General features: G+C 34.9%; 1 protein-coding gene across 5 annotated transcripts; it reads right to left on the reverse strand.

Moving 5' to 3' along the window:
- Positions 1–168: 168 nt before the first annotated feature.
- Positions 169–14,841, reverse strand: pidd1 (p53-induced death domain protein 1). 5 transcript variants are annotated; one of them, XM_058767005.1, is made up of 17 exons: positions 14,642–14,841; positions 14,442–14,529; positions 12,490–13,130; positions 11,894–12,307; positions 10,751–10,909; positions 10,450–10,501; positions 9,714–9,915; positions 9,055–9,204; positions 8,789–8,962; positions 7,643–7,790; positions 6,209–6,344; positions 4,994–5,144; positions 4,626–4,749; positions 4,375–4,502; positions 4,171–4,278; positions 2,798–2,976; positions 170–1,337 (listed from the first exon to the last, which is right to left on the reverse strand). In XM_058767005.1, exons 3-17 carry the CDS (start codon positions 12,971–12,973, stop codon positions 1,106–1,108), a joined length of 2,841 nt encoding a protein of 946 aa, XP_058622988.1. In that variant the 5' UTR covers positions 12,974–13,130; positions 14,442–14,529; positions 14,642–14,841; the 3' UTR covers positions 170–1,105. The 5 variants fall into 5 exon arrangements, with proteins under 5 accessions (XP_058622992.1, XP_058622988.1, XP_058622989.1 ...); XM_058767006.1 differs by lacking the exon at positions 14,642–14,841 and adding an exon at positions 14,617–14,635; XM_058767009.1 differs by lacking the exon at positions 14,642–14,841 and having other exon boundaries at positions 169–1,337; positions 4,387–4,502; positions 14,442–14,635.
- Positions 14,842–15,533: the final 692 nt, after the last annotated feature.

A 15,533-nucleotide genomic window follows, 5' to 3' on the forward strand; every position in this document is an offset into this window, starting at 1 on the left:
GAAAACACCACTCTTACTGTTTTTGGGGTAAAAAAAATAAATAAATAAATAAATAAACAAAATCAAAACAGGAGAATGAATATCACTGATTTAATAATTTAATCGTGTAGTTTAGATTGTGCAGATGTTCATAATGTCCAGAACATGTCCTGGTCATATTGCACTACTAATTTCGATATTAAGCCTATTTTTTGTGTCCCTTGGGATTTCTGCATTGTCCTATTTGCATTAATTTCGTGATAAATAAGCACTTTTTACCCACAAATTCTCATTTACATAGAGCGAAACAGCATTCTCATAACCACAAAAATGTATAATTATAAAATACATATACACACTTCCTATGATTTATCATTTTCATTTTTGAACAAATTTTAATATTTTAATGTGAATTGGTTTTATTTTTATTACATTATGGTGGGATTTGATATACTGCCTTTAAATTATTATTTTAATTAAAAAGTACAACAGTATTGTTGCTATATAAGCCCTATACAATAATTTGTCATATATTTACATTTAATAATTAAATATGTGTGTATATGTACCTATGTATTTCTTATAATTTTATATATATGTACACACACACACACACAGTCTTTAATTAATTTTTTTTTAAAAAGAGTAACATCTGGAAGCATTTCAGTAATGAGAAAGGGGTATAAAATGTGCTTGTCCCAAATTAGCTTCATTTTCTTTATGCAAAATTTATAACTATTTATCGAATATAAGTTAATGTTAAATTAATCACATTTTTATTTGATTTTAGGGTGAAATATGACCTTTTTTGAGAGGCTGCATGGGATTCACCCACATACTTAAAAAATATTTTTGATTGTTTCTTGGTTAAAACACAAAGAACATGTAACAAATACGGATGGCTCATTTGGCACAGTGTAAATGTGCAGCATTGTGTCTCACTACAAATAAATTATATCTGCTGGACACTGTGAGCTGGAGAGAGAGACAGACATCTAATGAAGACATCATTCAGACAGACGGCTGCTCCGAGACCCAGGGACTGTCCTGTATGTCTGTGTTGGTCTGCAGTGCTGCTGGTGGGAGTTTATATGTCATGATGTTGGCAGCACAATGTGAGTGTGTGTCAGCTGGCCTGAGGGTCTGCAGAGCTGGCTGCTGTCTCCAGTCCGACTCTCTTTAGTGATTCTTCATACTTCCTCTTCCCCAGAGTCACTATGTCCTCTACTTCCTCCGCCAAGTCCCGCCTACCACTGTCCACCAACGCTTTCATCAGCCGCTGCACCGCCCCAGGCCCCGCCCCCTGCTGCCCTCTCGCCCAATGAAAGAGCATCGCCAATACCTGGGCCCCAAAGTCCCTGACAAAACAAACACAAAGAGATTTCATTTTTATTACTATAAGTACTACTGCTACTACTGTTAATAAAATTATCTGATCTGTCTGAATTTTGTCAATTAAAGTATAGAGATATAATGAACAAAATTATATAAGATAATATGATTAAAATGATATGATCAATAATGATTATATAACAAAAGTAATGAATAAATAATTAAATATATAATGAAATGTTGCAATAAATAAGTAAAACTAAAATTAAACACGAGTCTAAATAACACATTTTTGCATTGATTTTGTAACACCTTTAACTCCTAAATTTTATTGATGTGATCCGAAAAATCATTAAAAACCTAAAAAGATTTTTGTTACTTAAAATAAATAAATGATAACAGAAATAAAATAATGTATTAAAAATCTTATTTTATTTCAGATAGTTTCTCATTTTTAATGTTTTAAGAAAACATTTCTCATTTTGATGTATTAAAATAATTAAAACTAAGATGAAATTAAAATACTATAAATTATATATACATATTTAAAAAATAATTAACGACAAAAACACACAACACAATTATTAAAACTTTTAACTAAAATGAAAAGAAAATGGAAATTATTATTATTAAGTTAATAAAGCATGTAAATAAATAAGGCATAAATATTCATTTATAATGAAAACTGACATAAAATTAAATATGCCTTGAAATTAAAAATGGTAAGAAATGTCATGACATAAGCCTTGAAATAAATGCATTTTGTGCCTTATTTTGTGACTGGCATTGCTTTGTATTTTCATTTAATGACTGCAACATTTCAGAATTTATTTTTTCTTAATTTATTTCAAGTTTATGTCATTTGAAATTTAACTTGAATTGAGAGACATTAAAGACAAAAAGGCGAACAGACTACAGAACAGGACGTGGAGGGCTTGACAAACTGAGCGTGCATGCATGCGTGAGTGTGTGCCGTCTCCTGCAGTGTCCCAGATGGCTGAGCCATCAACACAAAACCCTCATAAAACCACTGCTGTCCTCCATCACTCATTTTCACACTGCTTCTCTCTCTCTCTAATGATTATGAGTGATTTTACACCAGCGCAAACACATCTGTGATGGAAAAACTGAACTTCTAGATATTAAAAGCTCATGAATATTAATGAGTTCATACTGCTCTGGCATGAAAATAATTCCTGGACTGTCCAGTCACAGAATCTAATTAATATTCAAATATTACAAGCTGCAGTAAATGTGAACAACAACCTATTTTGGTGGGAAAACGTATAGTACAATTTATGTCTAATCTGTTATTACTGCCCTGTTGAAATCTGAAATGATTGCATCATTGAATGCCACAGAAATTGTTAAGGGGATCTGGAGATCACATGCGCTGTAAAATCTGGAGTAAATCAGTCCTGTATTAATGACTGAACGTTTGGTCCTGATTAACAGCGCCCTCTGCTGGCACTGATCTGATGCCCACCTGTGTTGGTTCTGGATGCGTTCCAGCTGGTCGTAGCTGATGCCCAGGTTGATGCCGATGTTCTGCCACTCTTGGTTGATGCGTAAGGAGATGGACAGCAGGTTGGTCTGTGTCAGGTAGCCGCTCTCCGGGTCGCCCAGGTTCAGCTCGCCGGAGATGCTCCCATCACAGTCTGCGTTCTGTGTGTACATGACAAAACAATACTCATTCATCTGTCAGAGGTAACATATAGACCGAAATTCTGCACAAAATTAATTAAATATGTGATTCAAACTAGAAATCATTTTTATGAGCTATGTTCAAAACACAAAGGCAGCATCCTAACCAAAAGGGAACCTAATAAGTGCCAGATTTTAAACATTAGTTAGTCACTTATAGCAGACTTCCCACACAACTTGTACAAGAATCTTGACAATCGCTCAAGGATGATTCTAATACATTAGCAGGCTGCTAATAAGCACTTTAATTGGAAATATTTTCTATAATTGCATACAGTGCTTAATAAAGTCTATTTAAGTACATAACAATACAAATATACTTTCTTATGCTTACATAATATTTCAAAATATACATTTATATTATAATAATATAATATGAATTATACTGTTATATATAAAAATGTAATTGAATAATATTATAATATAAAAAAATACTGAGACATACACACATGTATATGAGTTTTAGTATATATATACATACACACACACATACTGAAACAGAATATATGTGGATCTGACACGCATCATATTTTCTCTCAACTCCCTTTACCTTTTCTGACCCATTTCAAGTCTTAAAGTCTCTACTAATGAACTGACGAGTTGAATCGGCTGTGTTAGATGAGGGAGACAGTGCTGGGCTGCTCCAGGACAGATTTGAAAACCATTTCAGAGACATGTTCTTTAAATGTGACTCATATAAAATATACAGTATTACATGCATGCACAGTTTTAACTGACCACAACGTTGCATGCACGTAGTTTATTTCGCTCTTTGATATGAAATGATACAGGCTACAGCGCATATATATATATATATATATAAAATAAAATAAAAAATGTATAATATTATGTATAAATGTATATAATATTTAATTATTTTTATTTTATTTTTAAGTTATATTTATGGGCTTTTTATGCCTTTATTATGAGAGGACAGTGGAGAGATGACAGGAAAGTATTGGTTGGAGAGAGGGGAGCGGGATCGGCAAAGGACCTCAAGGCAGGAATCGAACTTGGGTCGCTGTGAGCGCAGTTGTGCTATATGTCGACGCACCAACCACAAGGCTTAAGAGAGATATCTAATAAAACACAATATAGCATTGTGTGCTTTGGGACAGTCATAATGTTGTACAGTAGATGTTCTAGATCACTCACAGGAATCCGGAGAGGAAGCGTCGCCATCCACTGGCTGTCATGACCTTTTCTTTTACTCGCCACTTCCTCTGGAAGATCATTGGGCACTTCACCACGGTAAAATGACACCTAGAAGGACACACATCTTATTACATTACATTTGACTTGAAATACTGGGCTGATTCAACAACTATGACCCCTGAATGAGTCCAAGTCCTGTCTCACCTGTCCTCTCACCTGTCCTCTCACTGTGCCCTGCTGTGGGTGGGTCGGGCACACATGCACCTCTTTAATGTTCTTCAGGTGAGAGTAAAAGGTGAATGAGAGTCTGCCATCTTTACAGTCCGGACGGTCTGAGGAAACACATTCCAATTACAATCCACTAAATAAACTTGAGCTATTATTATGATTTTAATATGTAGGCTGTAGTGTTTTCTGTTTTATGTGTGTGTGTGTGTGTGTGTGTGTGTGTCCACCTGCGTTGATGTCAATGCCTCTCTCAAAACCGGCAAAAAACTGCTCTCCCTCCAGCAGGACGCACAACTCAGACGGCTGAGGACCTTCATACTGCTCCAACAGAGACACCAACCTGCCTTCAGCCTAAAGGGAGACGAGAACCATGACTGACATAGGTATAGTATGTCATTTTAAAGAAAAAAATATGTATTCTACTTCAATGTACATAGCCTATAACTATGAACAAGTTCATAGGTTGACTTCCTGTAAGAGTTTAACACCTTGTTAACACAGAGACTTAAGGCTGAACTCTTTTGACTTAGTTTTGACTTCCCCCAGAGCACCTTAAAAACAACATAGCAACGAAATAATGATCTGATATTCTCACCTTGTCTGATGGCAGGCACTGCAGCAGAACTTGCTCTGGGTCGTTTTTTCTCTGTAGTGCCAGAAATCGAACCCGGAACTGTTTCAAGCGGTGATACATCTTCCTGACGACCCCACTAACACACCTGTGAGTGGTGTACCACAACCAGTACCTGAACACACACACACACATATATGTAACCCTGGACCACAAAACCAGTCTTAAGTGTCAATTTTTCTAAATTAAGATTTATACATCACATGAAAGCTGAATAAATAAGCTTTCTATTGATGTATGGTTTGTTATGATCGGACAATATTTGGCCGAGATACAACTATTTGGAAATCTGGAATCTGAGGGTGCAAAAAAATCTAAATATTGAGAAAATCGCCTTTAAAGTTGTCCAAATGAAGTTCTTAGCAATGCATATTACTAATCAAAAATGAAGTTTTGATATATGTTTGGTAAGAAATTTACAAAATATCTTCATGGAACATGATCTTTACTTTATATCCTAATGATTTTTAGCATAAAAGAAAAATCTATAATTTTTACCCATACAGTGTATTTTTGGCTATTGCTACAAATATACCCCAGCGACTTAAGACTGGTTTTGTGGGCCAGGGTCACATATTTGCACACACAAATGCGTAGCATTATTTGTAGAACACGGGCACGCTGTATATAATTTCATATTAAAGCGCAATAATATATAAAAAAGCTGCATCTCATTTCGGAGTCAGTGTCCTTCGGAGGTCGCATTTGAAGACTGCATGCGTCATCGGGGCAATATTTTACACCTTTCAAGGAATAACAGTTCATTTTATTATGGTTACTTTTCTTAACTAAGACATCCTTGATGACGTATGCAGCCTGCAAACGTGACCTCCGGAGGACGCAGTGAAAGAGTTGTGAGAAAATACAATGCGTGTCAGATCCGAGTCACATTCAGCAGAGGCAGCTCTTAGAGTAATAGCAGTGATACTCACCTTCAGTCATAAAAATAGACGGCATTAAACAGATATTAAAAATATACTGTCTTTAATTTGAAGAATGTGAAATTATTGTAATATAAGTATATTTTAAAACTTTAATGCTAGGTGGGATTAATCACAATTCATTTTAGATAAAATGTGTGATTAATTAGTAAATTTTTTTAAATTGATTAACAGCACTAATATATGACAGACTGTATGGGTTCACTTTATGTTTATGTGTGTGTTTATAGACGCTCACCATGAGAAGTGTGTGATGGAGAAAACGGCGTAGATGTGCGTGACGTAAAGCGACACCTGAGCGGTGATGTCCGTCCAGGTGTGGGCCGTGGGGTCACCGTGCATTAGGTGCAAACGGGACATGTCCACCATGTGTCCTAAACACACACACACAAACCTAAAACATGCATCTGCAATACACACTGTTTTGTTTGTTACATTATAGAGGCAGCAAATAGCATAGCACATTACATACAAATCATTCTAGTTTTGAAAACTGTGCACTTTACCACCAAATGACACTGTATCCCATGACTTGACCTTTTATTTTTAGGGCCTGTTTAGCCATCTGATCGTGAAAAGATCAGGTTTAATCCCTCCGAAATGCTTTCCAGACTGATTTAAATCTGTTCGTTCAAACCACTTCAGGAGGTGGTCTGGGCCGCACTCCAGACGAAACTGGACATGTGTTAATGCATCTGGTTGTTGAAACCATGTAAATTTGACTCCTCCCAAAATGTTAAAATAATAAACGTAAGAGAGCGTGTTTTAGGCCATATGACGTGTTATAGTCAGATATGACAGCACTAATGCAGCATGCATCGCCGCTGATGAGTTGCTGATGAGTATCTGAGATTCTTTCCAGTGCTGATGCTGACCAGGCCCTTAGACAATAAATTATGACAATCAATATCAACTGCATTTTTTTAATTGGACACCGTCTGCTAAATTAAGCATATGATGTAGTGATTTCTACATTACATAATTCAAATTATTTTAAATATTTTACTATTTTCTTTAAATATTTATTTTAAAAATGGCAGTAAAAATTATATACTGTGCAATATGCAAAAAATATTTTGCCAAAATAAAAGCTAAAAATGAAGTATATTATAAAAGTATCGTAACTTTGCAGTGTACAATTAAAATTATTACAATTATGATCAAATATTCATTTTTATAATTAGAATTAAACATAATAATAATAATAATAATGTTTGATTGGGCTTTTAAAACCCTAATGCGAATATAATGTGAACTGAAACACTATTATGATTAAAAAGAGGTTTGAGTCCACTTTAGTCCTGCTACAAAGTCAAAATAAAACTCTCACCAAAAAAGATTGATTTTAAATTATTGAAAATTAACTTAAAATCTTGGGGTAATTTAAACAAAAATTTTAGCTGACAAAAAAGTTTGGGAATTCCTGCATTACATAAAAATAACAAAGTTCAACATCTGACAAAAAGACGTTTCTTGGGTTTTAAATGCTAAAACAACAGTGTTGAAGGTGAAGACTTCATTGTACACATTCCTCATTTGTTTTAAACACCATTAATGTCTGTGAACTTAAATCTCTCAGGCATGAACGAGACTCTAATAAGCTTACGATCTGCTCGGTTTAACAATTAAACCGTTTCCTGGAAAGAAGTGAAGAGTGAATGTGATGCAATACCAGTCACTCCAGGTGGAAGAGGAATCTGCACTCTGATTGGCTGAAGGAAGTGCATGCTGGGAGTTTGAGAGAGGCACAACAGTGGGCTGGCACTGGCATGAGGGTCTCCGGTCAGGTCCTGCACCTCAGACAGCGCCACCTGCAGGACCTAAGGTAAAAAACTGAATTAGAATAGAAATAGAACAGAACACCTAAACACAGAAAGTTGAACTATTTGTGATTGTAACAGTATCGGCTAATATTTAGTGTTTTTTAAAAAAATAAAATTACTTCAGTTATTAGCCTGTCTGATCAGAAGTTCATTATTAGAAGTAGGGGTAATTTTTCCACTTCAAACCAAGGTTATTATAGTTAACTAAAACTAAAACCATAAAAAATGTATTACTTGAAATAAAAGAAAATAGTGCTGTCAAACGATTAATCGTGATTAATTGCATCCAAAATAAAAGTTTTTGTTTACATAATATATGTGAATACTGTGTGTATTTATTATGTATATAAGTACAAGCACATGATGTATATGATGTATTTAAGAAAAATATGTTGTTTATGTTAAATGTATTTATATATAATATTAAATATAAGAATATAAATATATAAACATGTAAATATTTTCAAAATACATACTGTATGTGTGTGTATTTATTTATACATAACAAATATACACAGTACACACATATATATTATGTAAACAAAAACTTTTATTTTGATGCGATTGTTTGACAGCACCAAAAAAAAAACATATATATATATATATATATATATATATATATATTAATATTATATTATATATTGAAATAAAATAAAATATTAAAAAACTTAATCTAAAAATTTACAAAAACTATATTAACAAAAACTATAATGGTATATCAATGATACTAAAAAAAAATAACTTTATGACAATATAGGTTTTAAAAATATTAGTTATTCATACATTCTACTGTATATTTCAACATCACATTAATTTTACTAAATAAATTAGAGCTTTAGGTAGAATGCTGTTTTTATTATTTTTATTGGAAATGTTTTTTGGCCATAACATTAAAGTAATTATCATATTGTATCACTATCAAAACATTAAAAAAGCACAATAGAATCTATATATTAATGACACAAACGGCGTAGTACTAATATTCATGTACAGACCTGCATTGTGACCATACGTGTCTCTGTTGTACACTCTGGAGGGAAAGTAAGTTTAATCCCCGGGTCAAATTGAGACACCAGCAGCGCCCCGACTGGAGACACAGAGCAACTGTCCAGGAAAGGACGTGAGATGGCCACAAACCATGAGAACTGCGACACACTGCAGCAGGCCAACTGCAAACACACAGTTGATAATATATATGTGTGCATTAATGCTCTCAGGACGGCTTACAGGTTTTGGGCAGAGAGGGATCTGATTGGCTCACCCGCGCTGAGTGTCCCCCTGGCCTGCAGCTGTGTTTCTCACTTCCCCTTCTGGTCAGGGTGGGTAGTGTCGTCCAAGACCGACCATCAAACCTGCGAACCGCAACATCACCTTTCCGTGCTTTGTGATATGGAATACACACCACTACCGGCTAAAAGAGTGACACAGGGAAAAATATTATTATAATTATTACAAAAAAATACAGTAATTATTGTTTAATTATGTATTAATCAATCATTAACAATTGTATTTTATTCATTTATAGTTATTAACTTAATTATATTAATTAATAATTATAAATTAAAAAACCCTATATTTTTATTTATAATTGTTCATATATTATTAAAATAATAGTGTATTTTATTATAGTTACCAACTGTATTATTTATACATTATAAAAATTGAGCTTTATTTTACTTTAAGCTTTTTTCACTCTAAACATTATCATTTTTATTATTATTCATTTATGTATCGATTATAATTATTCAGACAATAATACTGTTTTGGCGCTCTTTGATGTGGTGAGACAGATCACTGTATAAATGCCTTTTAACGCGAAATAAACATGAATGAACAAATCATGCCTCATGCAATTGCTCAATCACTGTTTCAATCGCGGAAAGACGTCATTAAAACAGCTTGATAAACAAAAATGATAACCTTCTCAAATGTGGCTCCGTGTGGGCGGAGCTCCAGCCGTCGACTCAACAGAATGTCATGCTCCTCTAGCCACACCCACTTTCTGTCTGGTCTCCTCTCCGCCCACTGGAGTTGTGTGACTGCATTTACGCATCTCCGTGGAAACAAGAGTTCCGCCCCTCCAGGAAGGAACACGTGACAGCCAGCAGGTGTTACTTGAAAACTGATAAACAGAGAAGAGTTTGGAACTAGCATTATAGAACGTGTACTGCATACTATTTTTAAAATACTTTTTTTTTTTAAAACTGCATACTATGTAGTATGTAACATTTTTAAAGTAATTAATACTTTTATTCAGCAAGGACACATTAAATTGATCAAAAGTGACATTAAAGACGTTTATAAAGTAACAAAGATTTCATCAAAGAATCCTGAAGAAAATTATCATGGTTTCCAGAAAAATATGAAGCATATGTTTCTTGAGCAGCAATGATTTCTGAAGGATCATGTGACACTGAAGCCTAGAGTAATGATGCTGAAAATTCGCCTTTGTATCGCAGAAATAAATTACATTTTACAATATACTACAATAGAAAACAGTTGTTTTATATTGTAATAATATTTCACAATATTAGTGTTGTTTTTACTGTATTTCTGAGCAAATAAATGCAGCCTTGGTGACCATAAGAGACGTCTTTCAAAAACATTAAAACTGCCCCAAACTTTTGAATGATAAATGAAGGTAAGCTCAGTTCACCTGTGTTGATGAAATCCGAGGTGCAGCTCTGGGATCTCAGATTCTTCCAGAACTATAAAACACAAACAGTGTCAATGGGATCAAACAGGCTTAGTTTGTTCAGGTTTTATCATCCACCGATGCAAAAAAATCCCATCTAGAATACATTATGTAATAAAAGCATAACAGTCATATGCTTATCTTTCTAGTCTGACATAATAGTCATATGCTTGTCAAAGGTCATATTTGTTTGATAAACATTTCATTATAATAATGTAACACAAGCTAGACTAAAGCAGCATCAGTGAGAGCTGACAGTGACCTGGAGTCACGCGGGCGATCAGTGGGGGCGTCGGCGGTCGATCCAGCGGGTTGTTCCTCAAGTCCAGTCTGTTGAGCAGCGGGAGGGAGTGCAAACATTCAGGAACACTCCTCAGATCATTACTCTGGATTACTAGCTGCCTCAGAGAGCGGAGAGACCCTGACAGAGAGAACGAGCCATCAGTTTAACTTCCATGTCACAAATACTAGATTTTCCTCTAAAAAGCTGAAATCTCATTTAGACACAGTAGATGGCATAGTATAAAACAATTTCTGACAACAAGATAGTATCATGTAAGGCAGCACACGGTCATTTGGTGTTGTTTGGGACTCATCAGGACACACTGACATTTACACTACAAATGTAAAAATGTTTTTAGCTGTAGTCTGAGGATAAAATTGTCTCCAGAAATGAACTAAATCTGCCAAAACCTCCATTTGCAGACATCTAGGAACATCCTCATTTGGAAAAACAATTCATACTGTACATAAAATAAATATTTTGTTTTATTCTAATTACCTAAAAATCTTGAATTAATTTTTTTGTATATAAAATATTTTTATCATGTTTGTTTATCCTTTATCTACCTTGTTTATGAATATATATATAAAAATAATTATTAAATATTATTATAAAAAATGTTTATTAATTAATTTACTCTTTATACTGTTAAAATGATTAACAAATATGTTCATTAATTTATCTATTTTTTTATTATTATTTATTTTTACAATTCTTGCCATGAAAATAGGCTTAGATCTTAACAAGGAATATAACAACTAGGTAAACAAATGGTTAGTCTGTATTATTTATAATTTGCTTTATATAAAACAAATAAAGTCTATCATATGTCTTAACGTCCTCAGGTCCAGTTAAAACCTATATTTTAAAACCTGAATTTTTTTAACTTGTGGGAACATTTATTTGGTAATGAGGGAAAAGGAAAAAAAGCTTATAAATCATACTAAATTATGTTTTTTTTTTTTATTTAAAAATGCAGAAAGTTTTCTTTGAGGGTTAGGATTAAGGTTAGGAGACAGAAAATACAGTTTTACCAGATAAAAAAATATTATATCGATCGCAAGTCCCCATGAAACATGAAAACCCAACATGTTTCTGTGTGAGTGTGTTTGTGTTCCTCACCCAGAGTCTCCGGCAGCGATCTGAGCCTGTTATTTGACAGCTCTAGTTTTTGTAAGTCCTGTAGTTGGCCGAGTTCATCTGGAAGTCTCTGCAGCTGGTTGAAGGACACGTCCAGCTCCTCCAGCCTGCAGAGGAGGCCCACACCTCGGGGCAGATCCACCAGCCTGTTCCCCAGCAGACTCACCCGCCGCAGGGACGCCAGCGCTCCCAGATCCTCCGGCACACCCGTCAGCCGATTATGACACAGCAGCAGATCCGAGAGATGAGAGAGAGACAGGAGACAGGGAGGAAAAGAGGAGAGATGGTTGAAGGAGAGATCAAGGTGAACGAGGAGAGACAGAGAGGAGACGGAGTCAGGGAGAGAGGAGAGCAGGCCGGGGAGGGGGTCACCCTGAGGGTCATGGAAACGGTGTCCTTGAGACAGAGACAAAATAGAGAGACAATATAAACTCATGAAAAAGGTTAGATAGACTAATATTATTATTCATTAGTTATCGTTATTATCATATTAATATTATCATAGATAGATCAATAGATAATCTCTATCTCTCAATGTATGTGTATATGTTTGTGAATGTTAGTGTGTGTTTGAGTACCTCTGATAGTCAGAGAGCGCAGTTGTGTGAGTCGGGGCAGGACACTCAGCGCTCTCTCTAGCGCCCCCTCGTCCTCTGATCCAAGTCTGAGGTACTGCAGGCCTCTCATCCGCTCCTGAACACACTCCCAGAACACAGGCAGAACTTCTCCTCCGCCCCGATAAATGTCCAGAACCAGCCGGCCCTCTGCCAGCACGCCATCCAGCCCCACCGACGGAGGAAGAGGAGGAGAGAGACAGGGCAGAGAGGAGGAAGAGGACGACAGGATGGACGGAGCCCAGGTGTCCGTATGGTCAGAGGAAAGAGAGAGTCCTAATGGGGAACTTTCCTCCAACTGTAAGTTCCCAAAGAAACCTGGTAAAACCAGACCCATCATCGCTCCTCTTTCAGCTGAAAAACCATCAATATATCCTTCTTTTCTTTCTCTATCAGATGTGGCCAGCCACACTTTCTCCTCTGCCTCTTTGTTCTCCTCTCTCTCCATCTATTCCTTTTTTTCTTTTCTTCAGCTCCTCCTACAAACAACATATAGTGAGAAAAATGAAGGAGCGATGAATCTGGCACCTCCGTCTTCATCTTTCCATCACCACGGTGGGGTCACATCTCTAGACTGAGTGGCCATGTTCAGACAAGCCCCTGCACTGGAGAGACAAAACATCATTCAGAGAGAAAGAAAGGTGTTAATTGGAAAAGCTCACAATCAATAAAAACATAACAATGAACTGCACAGTGAAGATCAGCACCTGAGCATCACCACTACCGAAAAATAATAATTAAATACATTTTGTCAATGCATAACAACCTTTTTAAAAATCTATTAATTAATATTAAACACAATTTTATTAAAATAAATATTAAATAAAAATTAAATATATATAAAAATAACTAAATATATAGAAATAAATATAATTCAATATATTTATGTAAATATATAATATAAAAAAAATTCTAATATTACTCACATCTAATATTTCTAATAAAATAACGCAAACAAATTTCTGCCGTTTAATTGTTATCTACATATGCATATGCACACTGTATATAAGTGTGTGCGCATAATTAAATGACATAATATTATTGCATATTTAAATTCAGTGTATACATACATATATAAACAACATATTTAACAATATAAACAATATATTATATATGTGTGACCCTGGACCACAAAACCAGTCTTAAGTCGCTGGAGTATATTTGTAGCAATAGCCAAAAATACATTGTATGGGTCAAAATTATCCATTTTTCTTTTATGTCAAAAATCATTAGGATATTAAGATCATGTTCCATGAAGATATTTTGTCAATTTCTTACTGTAAATGTATCAAAACTTAATTTTTGATTAGTAATATGCACTGCTAAGAACTTCATTTGGACAACTTTAAAGGTGATTTTCTCAATATTTATTTTTTGCAGCCTCAGATTCCAGATTTTCAAATAGTTGTATCTCGACCACATATTGTCCTATCCTAACAAACCATACATCAATGGAAAGCTTATTTATTCAGATTTCATGAGATGTATGAATCTAAATTTCGAAAAATTGACATTTAAGACTGGTTTTGTCGTCCAGGGTCACATGTATGTGTGTGTGTGTGTGTGTTGTATCAAGTAACGTTATATATTACTGCCATTTTACTGCCTTTACTTACTTTATCACTTAATGACAGTGATGATGGGTAATACCAACTTATTGTATTTAGTAAAAATAACTGCATTATCTACGCTATTGTAGAGGTAACTAGTTAACTTACCATGGTAAATCACTGTAATTTAAAGGCACCATACTCATTCATTCTGTTGTGGCTGAAACTAAATCACAGCTGTGTGTAACAACGTTTACGAGTGCTGGCAAAAGACTTCACTGAACCTTTATGCAGAATATCATGTTGACAAGTAACAAACTGACTGAATGATCACTTAACTCGTTAAACTCGGCGATAAACACTTACAATGCTGGAGTTTGGGCGCGTAATTCTTGATGGACGTGACGTGTCTGTAACGTTTAAGACGATATCCGGTCTCGAGCATTCTATAAAACTATCATTTACAAAAGCAAAATGTCATGTTTATTTGATGCGTTCACATGTGTTAAATATAATAAGTTTACTTCCGTGTTTCACGCACATGTTTCGTGTTGACAGACACTCACCGCGGAACTTTGAGCAAAAGGCGGGAGGAGATTTCTTAAAGACACAGTGACAGCAAAGAAGTACACTTAAAATACATGTTAATGTAGTATAATATAATAGACTTAGACTTATCTAATCGGCTATCTCTATCTAATGTCACTTATCTTATCTAGTAGTCTGGTTGTGGATGAAAGAATCAAATGAAGCATCATTTTATGAGTGTCTTCCTCTGCTGGTTTTGTGTTTTTATGCATGTCTCAACATGTTCTGCTCCACCACCTGCTGAAGTGTGGGATTGGTTTATCCCACTAGGAATAAGTGGAGAATCCAGGATAAATTTCCTTCTCCTGAGGAGAAGGACAAAGGCGAGGGAAGAGATGACATCTAAACATTTGAAGAATTTTATTTTGATGGGAAAATGATGAACTGGGTGTGCCTCACTGAAGATATAAGTGTTTTTTTTTTTATTAAAATGACTTGGTGAAAAAGAGGTGAAAGGTGAGGCAGGCATAAAATCAATTATCAAAGTGTTTATTCTTTTAAAAATATGTTTTATGCTAAATCATATGCCAGATTGGTCTTCAGAGCAAATCACTGACCTCTCAAAAGAACCCAGGAAAATATTTTCCTCGAGTTTCTGTTCAGTGCCGTGCAAATGTGGGTTAAAGGATATGCTTTATGTTGTCATTTCACAACATACTTTTTTAGGAACAGAGCGAACACAATAGTCCATTCACTGAGATCTAAAAATATCCACAGAAACAAACCCAAAGACTCCACATCTCCAGACTAAAAATATGTTTGCATGCAGATAGTTTCAGCAGTGCTGTACAATTATATATGATATATTTCATAATTACATACATGTGTGTGTGTGTATACTGTGTGTATATACTGTATAGGCCTATATAC

This window comes from Onychostoma macrolepis, chromosome 25, assembly GCF_012432095.1.
Source record: "Onychostoma macrolepis isolate SWU-2019 chromosome 25, ASM1243209v1, whole genome shotgun sequence".
NCBI classification, from domain to species: domain Eukaryota; kingdom Metazoa; phylum Chordata; class Actinopteri; order Cypriniformes; family Cyprinidae; genus Onychostoma; species Onychostoma macrolepis.

Coding starts and splice junctions, on each gene's coding strand:
- pidd1 (XM_058767008.1), bottom strand. CDS start 12,973: ATGGAGAGAGAGGAGAACAAAGAGGCAGAGGAGAAAGTGTGGCTGGCC. Junction 10,910..11,893: donor ATCGCTGCCGGAGACTCTGG/GTGAGGAACACA, acceptor TCTCTCTGTCAG/GGTCTCTCCGCTCTCTGAGG. Junction 9,205..9,713: donor ACGGAGCCACATTTGAGAAG/GTTATCATTTTT, acceptor TCACTCTTTTAG/CCGGTAGTGGTGTGTATTCC.